This window comes from Juglans microcarpa x Juglans regia, chromosome 3S (genome assembly GCF_004785595.1).
Source record: "Juglans microcarpa x Juglans regia isolate MS1-56 chromosome 3S, Jm3101_v1.0, whole genome shotgun sequence".
In the NCBI taxonomy this organism is placed as follows: domain Eukaryota; kingdom Viridiplantae; phylum Streptophyta; class Magnoliopsida; order Fagales; family Juglandaceae; genus Juglans; species Juglans microcarpa x Juglans regia.
Window position 1 is genome coordinate 24745763 of NC_054599.1, and position 18143 is coordinate 24763905.

General features: G+C 38.6%; 1 protein-coding gene across 1 annotated transcript; it reads right to left on the reverse strand.

Moving 5' to 3' along the window:
• Positions 1-387: 387 nt before the first annotated feature.
• Positions 388-1501, reverse strand: LOC121258382 (germin-like protein subfamily 1 member 13). The gene is made up of 2 exons (XM_041159890.1): positions 1301-1501; positions 388-1072 (listed from the first exon to the last, which is right to left on the reverse strand). Exons 1-2 carry the CDS (start codon positions 1431-1433, stop codon positions 519-521), a joined length of 687 nt encoding a protein of 228 aa, XP_041015824.1. The 5' UTR covers positions 1434-1501; the 3' UTR covers positions 388-518.
• Positions 1502-18143: the final 16642 nt, after the last annotated feature.

The window sequence follows — 18143 nt, forward strand, 5'->3', positions numbered from 1 at the left end:
ATTGCGTGAGAGAGAAAGGGTCTTGCTAGAGATGTGGCAACTACTAGGATTTTGGCGTCCGTAGAATGCAAAATCTGGGAAGAAAGAGAGAGAAAGAAAGAAAGGAAAATCATATACAACATCACGGTTGGTTAGTGCAATTGTAGAATGGTTTCAAGCACTCATCATCTGATCATAGACATGAACAAATCGTTTTTTTCTTATTATTCTTGACACAATACCTAACGAACCAAAATCAGATATCATTTGATCGTTCTCGTTTCAGTTCAGTCTATTGGCTGGTTTTTACGAGCATTTTGCCCAACCTTATGAATTCTTTACCTTCACTATTATGCTGTTACCCAAAAAGGGGGGAAAAAAAAAAACAACGAGAGAGAGGGTAGTGCATAAATAAAATACCATCTTATTTCATCATAATTATAATTTTATGAGTACGTTACAACAATTGGAAAATAGTAAATCGTGATTTCTTCGAACCATGCATGCAATGGATCATTATTGCTATTACAAACAGTTCTCTAATTGTTGTCCGACCAAAACTGTTTTTGAAGGTACTCGACCAAATTCTTGTCCACCTGGAAGGCCTTGGTGAGAACATCGGGATTGATTTTTGGGTCAGAACCGAAGATTGCTTTTGCAATGGTGATGACCCCTGGATTCTGGCTGCTCAAACCAGCAAAGGCAACTGCTTTGGTCTTTCCCACATTCAATTGGAAGTGAATGAGACCAATTGGGAATATAAAGACATCTCCTGGGTATAGGATTTTGGTGAAGAGGCGGTTACCATCTCCGTTGGAGGTGACAAATCCAACGTACAGAGTACCCTTTAAGACAATGAGAAATTCAGTGGCACGTGGGTGGGTATGGGGAGGATTCAGACCAAATGGACCAAAGTCAACGCGAGCCAAGGATATGCCTAGGGTGTTGAGTCCTGCTAGATTGTCCACATTCACAGCAGTGACGTTCGATCCTAGAGGATTTGAAGTGTCTCTGGGAATGTTTAGTCCCGAGAAGAAGAAGTCCTTAGCTGATGCAAGCTTTGGGTCCTTGCAGAACTTTCCATTCACAAATACTGTAGAAAAAGACAAGTACCATGTCATCATCACAAATGGGACGTACAGACACTTCCCATAACAATGGGAAATAACATAAACGTACATATGATGCAGAAACTGAAAGTATAGTTACATTAATCTATGGATTCATAACATGAGATAAAACAATCCATGCATGCATATGCTTGAAATGATTTCTACTGCAGAACCTAATGATAATAATAGTAATGGTAATGTTTACGTACAAGCAGAAGCGGGATCCTTGACTGCAACACAAAAGTCCTGCAGAGGACTAGGGTCATAGGCAGAGGCGAGGGAGCAAGCCAAGGCCAAAAGGGCCACAGCTGTTACGAGGTACTTAGCTTTCATGATCTGCATGTTTGAGGATGTCTCTAGCACTTGCTTTTAGCGTTTGTGTGATCTCTTGCTTGGGTGAGGGATGAGATATGTTGTATGGAAACGCGTCTATTTATAGATCGAGGGGGAGTCTGCAGTACCGAACGGGTCCGTGCATGTTTTCTTCTAAGCACAGATAAGATCAACGAGAGTTGGTAAGTCTTCTATATATATATATATATATATATATATATGGTAATTAATCTATTTATAAATTTAATTAACATTAACTAATGTTGGCAGATATTGAAAACGCAACCAAATCGACCAGATCAAATTAATGGAATGGTTCCGGATTTGATTTAATATTAATTGTTGATCGATTTGGCCCAATCCAAAATAAAATATGACCGTGTAAGTTGACCGTGTCTAGATCTTTTCTCGGGCATGAAAATCTAATGCATGCACTTCAAAATCTAGAAATATTAACGTAATGTACTTCAATATCATATCATGCATATATAGAGCTAATTAGATTTTTTTGTATTATATATGCTAGCTGAAGTGTTTGTTGATCTGTACAAAATTAATATTTTTCCATGGTAGTTTGAATTAAAATTTAATTATTTCCCAGAACTATCCAGCAACTACGTACGTACCATGCCAATTAGGCATTTAATTGTTATATTCTTGTTCGATATATGACTTATTCCAACTTTTCTTGATACCTGTCGGCCTCGCTCTCTTCCAGAAAAATCCTGAATATATATATTACCAATTAGTAAATATATAATAAGCAAATGTTCATAATTAAGAAGAAGGCATGGTGGATTTAAAATGACGTCGCATGCTAGTTGCTACAGTCCAGCATCAGTATTAAACTTAATGATCTATATTTTCTTTCCTGAACTACGTACTGGCAACGATCTAGTCTCATGTTGATCCATTCTTCCCTTACGGCCTATCTGCAACATCAAAGATTGAAAATAGGTTGTTAGGGTCAAACTGCCTTGGCTGTTTTCTTTTGTTGATAAAACCAGAGAAAGGATCTCCGTAGTTTATTGCAAGAAAACCCCCTCTGGGGTAGGAGAACACCTTTACAACAACCACGGGCCTAATGATAGGAACTCATGTGTTGTGGCCCATGACCATGCCACTAGCCATGTCAGCCACATGCCAACAGCCATACTAGCCATACCCATGGCCCATGCCATTGGCTAGCCTAGCCCACCCATGGACTCATGCATGTCATGGGTCAACTTGGCCTATGCCAACTATGTTATTTTTTATTTTTATTTAATTATTTATTTTTCAAGAGACTTATTGGGAGTTTCCAAGTTGTAATCCTTATAAATAGGACCCTTAGGCTTTGCATTTAAAATTTTTTGGCAAATTTCCTAGTGGGTAGACTATTTTGTTCTTGAGATCACTATTCGGTGCTAAGGCACTTGGGCTCTTTGGGGTGCAATACGTGAATCCCTTAAGAGAGGATCACACCTTGCAATTCGTGAATAGGTGTGGTTCAATCTATCTATCTTGTTCTTACAACTTGGTGCAATTCGTGAATCCAAGTTGTTGTTCTTTTTGTTATTTTCAAGTTCATCAATAAAGAGGTTTATTTCATCTATGTGCAATTCGTGAATCATAGTTGAATTGGCTATCTTTTGTTCACTTTGTTCTTGATTATTTATCACTTATTCATCGTGTTCATCATTTGTTCTTAGTGTTCATCCATTCTATTGCTCATTTGATCCATTCCATACCACATACTCGACCACCATATTGTTTGTTATCCATTCCATAGGTTTGTCACTTTCCATAATTGGTTTGCCTCATCAAACTATGCCCTAGCCGAAACACATAACCCTTACCAAGTCCCACTCAATTTCGGCAACTACTTGCCATATTGGGAGTGACCTAGCCGCCCACTACGCTTGCCATACTAGTGTTCCTATAATTTAGGAACCCTAGTTGACTCAATCAAATCCCCATAGCCGCCCATTCCACTTTCCAAATCCAACCACACCAAAGTCGCCCATCCATCAAACCCTAGCCCTATGCAACTCTTACCATATTCAAATTCAAATTTAAAATTCAAAATTCAAATTTAAATTCCAATTCAAATTCCAATTCAAATTCAAATCCCTTAATTTAAAGAATTGCAAATCCTCTTCAATTCCTTAAATCACTATTCCTACAATCTCTCTAAGTCAACTATTGACTTGTCATCTTAATTCAAATTCAAATTCCCCTCTTCACTCAAAGATTCATTCCATCTTACAAACTTCCCATATCCACTCCTAAACAAACCAAATCTAGCCAATCTTCCCAAGACCAAGTCAATCCCAATCCACACACCTTAGCCTCCAAACCCTAGCCTCACTCTTCCATCTCATTCATCATCCTAAACTCCAACCCTAAGCCAACTCTTCCAAATCTCGAAATCCACCCTAGCCACCTCACAAAACCCTAGCTACACTTCACCTTACCAACCCTAATCACCATCCAAGTGGCCCAAACATCAAGGGCAACCCCTAAGCCATCCCCATTGCAACAAACAACCCTAATCAGCTCTTAGAACACTCACACTCCATCAACTTGGAGCCACTCTCCAAGAACAAACCCTAACCTTATCTCTTCCATTCAACCCTAGCCTCCATCATCTTGGCACCTCACTCAAGAACAAGTCTAGCCACCAACATTGATTTGCCTTAGCCTACCCAAGTGCATCATCTTCATCATTCCATTACTCAAACACCATTCCTTTGGTGAAAGCCAAGCAAGATAGCAAGATCACTCGGTCATCATCTTCACTAAGGCAAACTAGTGGACCTTAGTGTTAGGGACAAGACCGGAGTCCCTAACACTTAAGCCATCAACATCGTTCCAAGTCTACACCAAGGCCATCCCCAAAAGCCAACCAAGGCCAAACCAAACAAAAGCCCTTACCTAGTACAAAGATTCGTTCATATAGAGAAACCCCCAAGACATTAACCATAACGGATATATGGAAGACCCATCTTATCTATTTTTAAAAGACCCCGAAGCCTCCAAGGCAGGTCTACGTAAACATTCCAAGAAGCCGTGCAGCCCTTTGAAGCCAACCTTGCCAACATATCTGCTGCTGCATTTTTTTCTCTAGATACGTGGGATATGCAAATACTCATACCGGCCATAATCATTTTCAACTCCTCCCAGTAATCTTCAATGTACTAGAGGCCAAACTTTGATTTTTTCAACCAATTTACAACAATAGTAGAGTCAAGTTTAAGATCAATAAGAGTCAAATCCATACTTCTTGCTATTTTTAGTCCATGAAATTCAGCCATAAACTCAGCAAAGGAACTATTTCCATATCCCAGAAAAATCGAAAAAGCTGTCACCAGATTCGCCTTAGAGTCTAATTCTCCTGCCCCTGCTGCTCCCGGATTGCCTCTACTATTGCCATCCGAATTAATTTTATATCTACCAGCTGGTGGATGACACCATCGAGCAATCTGCAACTGCTTCCGATTGCCAGTTTGAGAAGGAATACCCAGTTCGTTAAGAATCATTTCATCTCTTCGAGTTAATATATTTTTGGCCTTCAGTTTTTCACCAATCTTTGCCACCCAGTATTTTATACTTCTCCACACATTTTCCACGGATTCTTCAATCCCATCCATTCGTGCCTTACATCTCCTCATCCACAATCTCCAAGTAATAATAAAAGGTAATAAGCCCATCACATTCCCCATTTTGGTTGATTTTTTTGCTCTATTAAACCAGCCTGCAATGATTTCACGCTATGACCCTCCTTCTCTCATCGACATGCCAATCTGTGAAGCAAATTTCCTCCATATAAGTCTCACAAATTCCCCTTCAGCAAGGGCATGACTTAGATCCTCATAAGCACCCTGTACACAACAATTGCATCTTGAGACAATAGGAAGCCCAACCTTTCTAATTTGATCATCCACACTCAAGGCATTATTGAGACCCTTCCACATAGTAACTACCTTAAATTTAGGAAGACAAGAATGCCATACCCATTCAGCCCACAAAATTCTAGGCATTTTTATCCGAACCACGTCCCAAGCACTCTTAGTAGTGAATTTTCCATCTGGGTTAGGCAGCCAAATGAGAACATCTTCTCCAACTTTGTTGCACCTCAACGATCTCGTGATCACTTCCAAACAATCCGGTCCAACCAGCTGACCAGTACGGTTAAAATCCCAACTATCCTCAATAAAAAACTCTTTCAATTTTAAATTAGAGTTACTCACCGTATTGTATTGTTCAAAGAGAGGGCCTTCCTCCAACCATTTGTCATGCTAAAAAAAGACTTCTCCCGACTTTATTTTCCATTTTGTATGTTTGAAAATGTTCAGGATGCATCCAATGACCATCCTCCAAAAACTTGTCCCTTTGGAAGGATTGACTAGAGAAATAGGAGAATTCTTCACATATTTGGCTTTGAAATACTGTGACCATAAGGAGTCTTCCGTCAGGAGTTTCCAAGCGAATTTCATATGCAGAGACTTTTGGATATCTTCTAAGTTACGCAACCCAATACCACCTTCTTTTTCAGGTTGACAAATCGCCTCCCATGCCCTCCAATGCTTCTTCGGTTTCCCTTTATGAAGGCCCCACAAAAAATTACTAAACAACCTATTCAGTTTAGCTATAACTGATTTTGGAACCTACAATATAGAAAAAAGATGGATGGGCATACTTCCAAGAACATGCTTCAAAAGTAGCACCCTAGCCCCAGTGGATAACAAATTTGCCTTCCAACCTCCAATTCTATCTCTAATCTTGGACAAACTCTCATCAAAATGGATGGCCTTAAGCTTCCTAGAAAAATTGGTACCCCCAAATATTTAAAAGGCAAAACTCCTTCAGAAAAACCCATTAGGCTGAGACATACTCTTCGTCTTGCATGGGTGAATTGCTTTGAAAACATGATTGATAACTTCTCTTTACTAACGGTTTGGCCAGACCATTTCTCATAAGTCTTTAATGTTTCCGAGATACACTTCAAAGTTGCCTTACTTCCATTTGCAAGAATGACAATGTCATCTGCATATAATAGGTGGGAAATAAGGGGAGTGCCATGAGAATGATAAAAAAGAGCCGTTATTACCTTGGTCGATATTACGCTTTAGTAGTCTAGACAATATTTCTTCCACAACTATAAAAATCCTTGGAGTCTGGATAGGCAACTGATTGTGTCGAGTATGGGACTACTCCGAAATCTTTTTATTCGTTTCTCAAATGAAGGGGATTTCACCAAGGCTTTTTCTAGAGAGAACTGTGATGTAGATGGAAAGCATTACAGGATTTTTACATGGGACCCTGACTTCTCGGAGGAGGCTGAGCCTTCAATGGTTCCAGTTTGGATTAACCTGCCGGGGTTGCCTCCAAATCTATACCATGAATCCTTTCTGCGAAGCTTGGTGTTACCATTTGGCAAGTATGTTCGTAGGGACAATGCCACGAGATGTGCAACAAGAACTAATGGAGCAAGAGTTTGTGTGGAGATAAATGCGGCAGTAGATTCGATTCCTGGTTTTTGGATTGGAGATCCTAGGCAGACGTCGTTCAGGTATCAAGAAATTACTCACAAGAATTTACCAGCTTTTTGCTCTATTTGTCACATACAGGGGCATAACTTAAAAACTGGAAGATTGAGGCAATAAAGAATGGGGATCGGAAAAAACTGAAAGGAAGCAAGGTGTTAACAAAATGGGTTCCCAATACACATGATAAAAATATGGAGGGAAAGATGAATCACGAAGTAGGAGAGAAAGGTCTAGCAGGGGATTTGGAAAATTCAAAAATGATGGAAGTAGAGAATAGAGACAAGAATGATGGTAAGATGCTACAGCCGAAAGAGCTGTTAGATTTTGCTAACAAAGATGATGTCCCATTAAACATAGAGACGTTGATTGTGATCGAAGAGGAGTTGGAAGAATAGGTGCTGGGAAGAGTATTATTACAGGACATTTTGCAGGATGGGGCGTCGGCGTTGGATAATTTGGAAAAGGTTGAGGAGATGGCTGTGTTGGGATAAGGCAACTTAGTGCTAGAAAGGGTTGAGGGGGGGGGGGGTCTGTGATGTGTGAAGTTCTTGCTGTACTGAATTTCCCATTGGCTTAGAAAGATGTGGCTGATGGGCCTATTATGTTGAGTGTTAACCATGTCCCATTATCATCACTTTCAGAAGGTGAAGAGGAATTGGAGGAGGGCCACCTTCAAAAGGATACAGATTTTTCATCTGACAAAGAAGGCCTGGACAGTCAGTCATGTAAGGATGGGGAGGGTTCACTAAGAAGTTCCAAAAGGGCTAAGAGCAAGCCCGAATGAACCTATGATAGAGCCCATTTTATTTTGGAACCTTAGGGGTCTTAGGACCTCGAAGAGGAGGTTAGTAAAGTTAGTTCATATGTATAAACCAAAGATAATTGCACTGGTGAAACCGTTTTTGAACGATAGTCACTTGAGTCGGTTACAAACCAAGCTTCATATGGTGGATAGTGTCTCTAATGAGGATAGTGGAGGCAAGATTTGGTTACTATGGGCAGTTGGAGTTAAGTTTCAAGTGTTGAACTATTTTGCCCAATCCTTGACGGTCAGACTAGAGGAAAACAATTGTCAGTATATTATCTCTTTTATTTATGCTAAGTGCCGACAACTAGAAAGGAGAGATTTATGGGATAATCTTCGTAGTATTAACCCAGGAAATGTTCCGTGGATGGTTCTTGGGGATTTCAACATAATTCGAGTGGATGGAGAACAACAGTGGGAAGAATCGGCGCACCATAATTTTACTACAAATTTTGTAGAACACCGAGCACAAACTTATTGGGCGGAATTTATCAAAGCTCTTTGGATTATCAATCTATGAAATAAGCACAAGAGAAGTGGCCGAGAAAACTCTTGGTATAGGGGACCCTCGAAAAAAATCATGAACTGCTTCCATTACATCCACTGAAATAATATCCCAACAACATTTATAAAAACTACCTCCAAATCCATTAGGACCTGGGCTACTATCCGAGAGAATGGAGAAAATTGCCTCTTTAATATCTTGGATCGAAGGAAGCTCACTGAGTTTTTGGTTATCACTATCATTAACAACCTACAAAGAGAAACTAGAAAGATTCGTCAATGAATTAACATTCTTGGACATCGAAAATTCTGAAAGATAGTCTACCGCCCCATTGTGCACCTCATTTTGGACTCTTCAAACACCGCCCGTCATTCAGATTCATCTCCCTCACTACTCTATGTTGCTTGGAGAGTAAAGCCTTAGCTTGATTAATGGAAAATAGGATCGATACATTTTCCAAAACTTTACTTTTAAGAGTATCTCAGTGTGCATAATCCCACCGGCATGGTCTGGTGGGAGTGTTTGCAACTCCCACGTCTCATTCTTTTGGATGGCATGGATCTCTTTCTTCATCGCTGATTGCCAACAATCTTCTTCTACAACCTCTTGGAAGGTGAAAGGCTCATGATTAGTAAATAGATAGAAAAGACTAGTCTCTCCATCTTCTATTTGCTCATAGATCTCCCTAAGACTTCTCATCTTAGCTCTGCTTTGATTTGTGGAGGATCTATCACTGTTGTCTCCTATAGAAGGTGGAGATGTTCTATGTGTTGCGGATGGTATGGCTGGTTGAGAAGATGGTGTGATACTTGGTGGAACTTCGGTTGAGATTTCTTCCTGCTCCTCCAACACGTATTGGTCTTTTGCAATCTCTTCATCTTTCCAACTCCATGCTTCTTCTTCATCGAAGATAACATCTCTGCTAGCCACTATTTTTTTTGTTCATGGGTTGTAGAGTTTATATGCTTTTGAATCTTCACTATATCCAATGAAGATACATATCTCACCATAATCATCAAGCTTCTTTCTATTGGCTTTGGAAAGTTGGGAATAAGCAACACACCCAAAACCCAAAAATTCTTAAATGTGTGACACTTGGTTTGTAACCGCTCCACCCCTTTTGAAGTATCATATTCTTGACACTTTTGGTAGGACATCTATGGAGTAGATAAGTTGAGCACGCCACAGACTCTGCCTGAAATTCTTTTGGAAGTCCTTTCTCTTTGAGCAGAGTTCTAGTCCTATTGAGGATAGTTCAATTCTTTTTTTCAGTAACTCCATTTTGTTGTGGTGTGTAAGCAATGGTAGACTAATGCTTTATGCCATTTTCCCCGCAATACTCATCAAAGTTTTTGGAGGTGTACTCACCACCTCGGTCAGAGCGAAGAGTTACAAGCTTGTGACCACTTTCATTCTCAACAAGAGCCTTAAAATTCTTAAATATAGTAAATGCAATGGACTTTTCTTTAAGAAAATAAACCCATATTTTTCTACTAAAATCATCAATGGAAGTAATAAAACATTTATTACCTCCAAAAGACAGTTCTATTGGTCCACATATGTTGGTGTGAGCTAGTTACAATGGTTGTGTCGCTCTCCAAGACTTTTCGCTTGAAAAAGCTTGTTGTGATTGCTTGACAAACATTGCTAGGTGCCTCTATCATTAGTAATATATGCACCATGCCTGATGAAGATAGTAGTGAAGATAGTAGCTTGGCCGTTGAAATATAGATGACCAAAGCGAAGATGCCACTTCCATGGCTCACTTTCTTTGATTCCATAAAAGTAATTCTCGAACTTTGTTGTATGATGCCACTGGAACATGCAATTGCTGGTCATTGGAACACGAGCCACTTCCACGTTCGTCTCTCAGAGTGAGAGAATCTTCCTCCATGTGTATGATGTATCCCTTCTCGAGCAATTGTCCAAGGCTTAGAATATTGCTTTTCATATTTGGCACATAATGAACATCGGATATGAATTCTCTTTTACCATTCTTTTGATAAATTTTTATCTTTCCTCTGCCTTCAACTGGGAGTTTGGATGAGTCTCCTAGGTTCACATTTCCACGAACTTCTTCGGTGAGTTCTTTAAATAGATCATTCTTTGTACACATGTGATTGCTTGCACTGGAATCATGGTACCAAGCTTCACATTGTGAACTTGAATCATCATGAGCGAGAAGTAGGGTGGCATCACTACTAGCATGATTTGTTGTTTCTGCAACATTGGCCTGTTCATTTTCTTTGTGCCACATAGTGTCCAAACTTGTTGCAATTGTAGCATTGGATGTTCTTGGTGTTTCCACGTCCATGTGTAGATCTTCCTTTTCCTCGATTGCCTCCTTGTCCTCGACCTATTGAATTTATGCTTTTCTGCTGACTTTGGTCAGGTCGTTGGTGACTTCCACGCCCCCTGCCTCGCCACGACCTCGGTTGGGCTTGGATTTCTCTCGATCATTTGGAGTCATTTTTTACTCAAGTTGTTCTAGCATGGTAGAATTAGCACTCTTTTGCATCCTTTGCTCATGTACTTGGAGAGAACCCATCAACTCCTCAATTGTAAGCTTCTCTAAGTCCTTAGACTTTACGATAGCTACAACTACATGTTCAAATTTAGGAGAGAGGGATCGAAGGACCTTTTGATGACTCAAATGTCATCAATCTTCTTATTATTTCTTTTAAAACAATTCACGATCACCAACAATTGTGAGAAATTTGCCTTCCTTCATGTGAAGCACCTCAAACTTGACTTGTAATGTTTGTAGGTAAATTCGTCTCACCCGTTCATCTCCTTTGAAAATGGAAGCAAGAATTTCCCATACTTGTTTACTTGTTGTTGCTTCTGCAACTTTTTCTAATGTAGCATCATCCAACCCTTGATAAAGTATGAATAATGCCATTTTATCCTTCATTCTTTGCTCTTTAAGAGCCCATTTCTCATTTACAATGTATGCGGCTTCTTGCGCCTATGTGGGCTTCGTAAATCCATCGGTAACAATCTACAACAAATCTTGAGATCCAAACAGGGCTCTCATTTGGATAGATCGCGTCCCATGATTATCTTTTGAAAGCTTTGGAATTTGTTGTTCGACAAGTTGGAGGCCATCATTTCCAGAGAAGGTAGAATCTATCGTGACCTGGCGCTCTGATGCCAATTTGAAGGGAGAAATTTATCTAAACTTTTTTTACTCTCATTAAAAAATAGATTACAATGCATTAGCTTTTATATATACACATAAGACTCATCGTACTTGATGACCATTAAGTTACTCTTGAAAAAATAAAAGGACAGTACATTATCGGGAAATAAAAAGACATCTTTGATAAATTAAAAAGACAATTTTGAACAAAAAATGGCATGGTTTGCTAACGAATGGCCATGGATAACATGACCCAATGCCACAACAATACATAACACTAAAACCATCTTGCTGTAATGCTCACCATATTCATCTAGCCATCTTTGAAGTTTTGATTTCTTCAATTGTGTTTCTAATTGGACAATCTTGCTCAGTATTGATTCTTTCCATGTCTTTGTTGCTAGCAGAAAAATTAAAACATAACTGGGCAAGGAAGAAAAATAGTCATAATTGGACAAAATTAAAACACTACTAGTCAGTACATAAAAACATAAAATCACTAGTCAAAAATAAGTTGTCATAAACCTAATGTGAATAATCTTCAGTTTTGGACAAATACAAAGGTTTAAATCCAAACTATGACATCACAAGTTGCTAAACTTCTAACAAAAAATAATTTTGTACTGTAGAATATGACTTAAAGAATGTCTAATGTTAGCAATTGTTAGAATGTTAGGAAAAATAACTTGTAGCCAAACTATAGCCAGATCATATCACATACCAGCCCGTAAGAAATTGCCTAAAAGGACTTACTAATCTTGAAAATTTCTCTCAATGCATTTGATCACCAGAGAATGAAGCACTAATTAATAAAAGAATCAGTCCAAGATTGCAAGAACAAAAGATCGAGCTGCTCAACAAATTTTTAAAAGTTCCCTATATATTTTTATAGCATAGAGAGAGAGGTGGTTGGTGTTTATCTTTCGAAAGATAATATATAGAGACGAAATCAGTCGTCTCTAAAAGTGATTGCCTGTTTGAATGGTTTACTATATCCATTTGAGAGGTGTCAATTCTGTTTGATTAATACCAATCCCATTTGAATGATAAGAAATATGTTCAAATAGTGTCAAATGTCTTCGAACAATTACAACTACGTTTGAACTATCTTATATTCATTCAAGCTATATAAATATGTTCAAATGAATTATATCCCATTCCAACACAAATTTGAACCAAATATTGTTTGGGAAGTAGAACATGTCATTTTTTTTAATTCACAAACTTTGTTTGAACGAGATTATTTTTCGTTTAAATAGAGTTTGGATATGTTTGAAAATATTTACAATCCTTTCAAACGGTAAAATTTCAAGGATTTGGAACGCTCTAATCTTTGGAATTTTACCTTTCGAACATTTTTAATTTGTTCGAACAATCTGCAATGTCCTAAAAAATAAAAAGCGCCCCTAGACTGAAATTTTATAGCATAGAGAGAGAGGTGGTTGGTGTTCTCGTGAAGTAGGGAATGGGAGGAATCATTTTTGCCCACTGATCTTTTTTCCTAGGTATATGCTTCATCTCCTACCAAGTCTTTCTCTTTTTTTGTTTTGTGTTTTTATTGCTATTTGCTTCATCTCTGCACATCTCCTAGGTTTAGTGCTCGATAAACTTTCCTAGTTTTCTTTAAAAGAAATTTCTCTCATTTGCATAGACTTGTCTTGTGTATTCATGCTCTATTTTATTTTCATGTGTGGCAGATTTGTTGTTTTGGAAGTAGGTGTTCTTTGTATCAACAACGTATTCAAGTCAGAGGTTTGGTTTGCAAAAATTAGAGGGGTCGAATACATGGTAATTCTTTTCTGTTCGAACATGCTCAGCTATTGTGTTGCTCTGCTCTAACTTTGTTTTACTTTCCTTTGTTTCTTTCTCTTATTTTTATTTTATCATGTCTTTCTCTTGAAACAAGTTCAAGCAGTCTAGCTGACACGGTTATGACAAGGGAAAAGCTTCCACAAGGATGGGTATCAAACCCATTTTTGCACCAAGCCAATAGATGAATGACACGTCGGCAACGTAGGAAAAAGTTCAATGAACTCGCATGCATGTAGTTCCATCTCTTTTCTTCTGAAATTTCCCTTCTGTGCGCATGGTGTCTGTCTCTCTCATAACTGCACATAGTTTTGCAGTGAACCAAAATCCACGCCCCTTCCTCCACTTGACGCGACGCTCTTGCCGACGCTAATCGGCCACTCGACGCCGATGCGACTCGACGCGAGGCGACACCTTTAGCCAGTACACGCCGGAAGGCCCACACGACGCAACGGCCTCACGCCGAATCGTTCTCCCTCCCACCCCCATCACTCGACGCGACCCACCATGGCTCACGCCCGTACTCTGTCGATGCGACGCCCTCACGCCGGAATGACCACTCGATGCAGACGCGACGCGACGCCCTGCACTCGATGCGACACGACGTCCACATGGAAGGTAAACTCTGTTGCACCACGTTTCTGAGAAACTCGACGGGGTGATTCCTAATTTTGCATCCCCAATAGTTGGGCTTATTTATGGTTAAAATGTATTTCAACCATAAATAAGCTTGTGATTAGTTTGGTAATGTTTGGGTATATGTTATAGTTGATGAAAGTCATTTTCTTTGATTGTCTATTGAGCTATCGTTGCCATGTTAGGTTGCGTGAATGATGAGTACATCAAGAGATCATGTTGAGATCTTAGACAGTTCTAATTCTAGCGCCAATGAAGTTGAGATGATTGAAGAGGATAGTGAGGTTGAACTCGATATGAACATGCCCAAGGAAGGCCATACAACGTCATCTTCATATGTGGAGCCATATGTGGGGCTAGAGTTCGACGATGTAGAGGATGCACTTAGTTGCTATAAAGTATTCTCCAAGCGAACTGGTTTTAGTATTCGAACAAATCATATTCAGTTGTCAGGCATAGAAAAATCATTAATTAGTGTAGAGTATGTGTGTTCGAGAGAAGGATTCCGTCGATATAATCTTAAACTTAAAGAGAGAGCAAGACCCGAGGCTCTGGAAACAAGGTGTGGTTCTAAGGTGATGATGACAATAAAGAAGAATGGAGAAAAATGGGTTGTGTCCAAGTTTGTACTCCAACATAATCATGAGCTGTTGACACCTAGGAGTACAAGTTTGCTTCGTGGGCATAGATGGGTGAGTGCGGCGCAAAAAAATTTAATAGACATGTTGAATGAGTCGGGGATACCAACACGGAATATAATGTCCGTGTTGAGTAAGGAGCATGGTGGTGATTATAATATTGGTTGCATTCCTAAGGACATTCAGAATTATTTGGGCAATCGAAGGAAGCATGTTCTTGAAGAGGAGATGCACAAAAGTTATATGAGTACTTTTTGGAAAATGAACGTAATAATCCATGCTTTGTATATTCGATCCAAATTGATGCAGATGGGTCGATGGGAAATTGCTTTTGGGCAGATGGTAGATCAAGAGCTGCATATCAATATTTTGAGAATGTCGTTACGTTTGACGCTACGTATCTAACAAATCGCTACAAGATGCCCTTTGTTCCATTCACTGAAGTTAACCATCATCATCAATCTGTGATGTTTGGATGTGCATTATTGATAAATGAGACAGCTGAGTCTTACACATAGTTATTGAAAACATGGCTAGAAGCGATGCTTGGTCGTGCTCCCTCAACAATATTAACTGATGATGACAAGTCAATGGCTAAGGCCATCGTGAAGGTATTGCCCAATATAACTCACAAATTGTGCTTATGGCATATCCTACAAAAAGTCTCTGAACATCTAGCTCATGTTTATAACAGATTTTCACAATTTAAATATGATTTTAACCACTGTATTCATGACACGGTAACTATTGAGGAGTTTGAGTTGGAGTGGACTGAATAGTTGGGTAAGTACATGTTGGAAGAAAATAGTTGGTTGCAAACTATTTATGTCAAGAGAGAAAAGTGGGTGCCTGCTTATTTGAGATCTATATTTTGAGTTTGGAATGTCCACAACTCAACGAAGTGAGAGTATGAACAAGTTTTGTAAAGATTATGTTTGTTCAAGTACGATGGTAAGTGATTTCATCCATCAATATGATAAAGCTTTGAATGCCCGTTATCTAAGTGAGAAAGAGAAAGATGTGAAGACAAAAACATCAAGGCCAATTATGAAAACATGTTACAGTATTGAAGAGGAAGTGGCCAAGCTCTATACAAGAAAATCTTTTTTGATCTTTCAAGAAGAGTTATTTTGTAGCCAGCAATTCAAGTCACACAAAACACGTGAGGAAGATGGAAGGAAGATTTATTTGGTGGCCATTCATGGGAGAGAAAAGCCAGCATATGAAGTAACACTTGGGAACGATAAAAATGTTGTGTCTTGCACATGTCTTAAGTTTGAATTTATTGGCTTTCTATGTTGGCACATCCTACAAGTTTTGACGAGAAAAAATATTTTAAACCTTGTACTGCAATCATATGTGTTAGAGAGGTGGACGATCGATGCAAATAGTCGCATGGTACATGGGATATGTGTCGATGAGGGGCCATTGGAGACAATCCCAACTGCATTTGAGAAGAAACATCGTTTGATAAGACAGTTTTATATAGTTGCTGAGATGGGGTCACTTTCTATTAAGAAATATGAACATGTATCACGGGGCATAGAGACAATTCATCAAGAGCTTGTCCTGATGGGTGATGATGATGATGACACAATAAATAACCCATAGGGACATGCGGTCCAGAGCCAAATAGTCTTAAACTTTTCATTGCAAGATCCCCCAATCATTGTTTCTAAAGGAAGGCCCAAAACATTACGACAAAAAAATCCAAAAGAAAATGTCCCAACAAAGAAGCGACGGTGCAGCATTTGTAAACAAGAATGGCTTGTTAGAACAAAATGTCCATCACACAGGTACTTGCAATGATTTAATTATATTTCTAATTATGACGTATGTTCCTTATGTGAAGCTTTTTACTTGGTGAAATCTTTCTTATTCTTTTTTTCTTTTTTTTTTTCTCATTTTTTTTTGTAGTGGTATGGGTGAACGGAGTTCAACTACATTACCTTGAGACCCAGCCACTATGTCAACAACATTTGATATGTATAAATACTAATCTTATCTTATTTATTTTATATTTAAATGTTTGATTTGGTCACTTATTGTTGTCCTATGAAAATTCTTCATTTGTAGGAATATGCAATTCCCAACAGCGTCACAAGATGAAGAGTATGGAGCATCGTGGAATTTTCACTTTTCAGAAGACAATTAATGATGAATTAATGAGAATTAAATTTTTTATAACCATATGGTGGGTGTATTACTAGAAGTGATTTTTTGTCGCCATATGGTGGTTGTATAGTGGTTGTATGATGGCTGTATGTAGGCATGATATTTTTTGTCCCCATATGTTGGTTGTATGTTGGCTGTTTGTAGACATGATATGTGTTCGTAGCCATATGTTGGCTGTAATGCAGAAATTGAATGAAGTACATTCATTCTTCCAGAAAATATGTTGACTATATTTGACTATATTTCATACACTATGTTCCCTGAGTTCACACCAACACTTCCAGAAAAACCAAGTACATTCACTGATCCCATAAAATATAGTCTTTTACAAAAACTGATCCATAAAATAAATACAACATGTCCTGATTAACCAAGTACATCTTAATGTAGCATTAAACGATTTACAGAGCATGAAGGCTCATACAACTTCAGAGTAAGAAATAATGCAAAAAATAGAATCCAAGATGCAATCAAGACACATTTGTACTTCTTCTTCATTGATTGGAATTTGATGTGTTCAATTCTTGCACGTTCAGCTGCTATTCTTTCATTTCTTCGTTGTGTTAATTCTAACGTACGTTTACAATAATCCGGTTGTTCCATTAGAAGATCAACCTATTCAAAAAAGTTACACTGTTTTTTATCCTCATAATTTGGACAATTGAAAAACTGCCGACCAAAACTTTTTGGGTTGCCCGACGTTCGCATTTTGGATGGAATGCCGCAATAACACATCGGTCTTTGTAAGCTAGATATGGTGTTTCCTTCACTACTTTTCATATTACTACAGAGAAGAGAATAAAAATAAGTAAAAGCAAGAAGACAAGATTACAAATCCAAAAGAAAAGATACATGGCCGGCTATTTGGAGATCCTTGCTTAGTGGTTTTTCTTCACGACTGGGATATATTAACAACTCCAACAAGTGATATGAAGAACATGCTTATCTTAAAAAATAAAACTAAATTTATATCAAAGTTGGCTCATTGCAAGGATATTGGATATGCGTTCCGATGCAGGACTGCTTTTCAAGGAGTGTACAAGAGCTAGGGAATTGAGGCGCTGAGAGGGACAACAGGGTCACAAAGAACATGCAACTTTTCCCTATAAAAAAATCATTTATTCTTTCTAACAAGGTTGCTAGAATTAAACTTGGTGCTGTTAGCTCTGACTCGTTATGAAGCATTTTTATCAGACTGAAACTAGCAATAGCCTTACTACAGTGCTTAATCATCAGCTTTCGCAACTTGCAAAGTGGCGAATGCAGAGTTTTGACCCATGGAAGTGTAAATCTATAGAAACCCATGAAAAAAATAATTGGTGTGCATTTTGCCTCATTGCAGCAGAAGGGGTGCAATGTACTATTTCAATTCATAGTGAAATTTCCTTTTAGCAAATTGACAAACAACTGCTGTGCATTCTGCTTGCTCATTGCAGCAACCATAATCCCTGTTTCCCATCACCTTCCTTGATACATCA

Excerpts from the sequence above, each read along its gene's own strand:
- LOC121258382 (XM_041159890.1), bottom strand. The coding sequence starts at position 1,433 with ATGCAGATCATGAAAGCTAAGTACCTCGTAACAGCTGTGGCCCTTTTG. Across the intron at positions 1,073-1,300 it reads CAAGGATCCCGCTTCTGCTT|TATTTGTGAATGGAAAGTTC; the intron begins GTACGTAAACAT and ends CTTTTTCTACAG.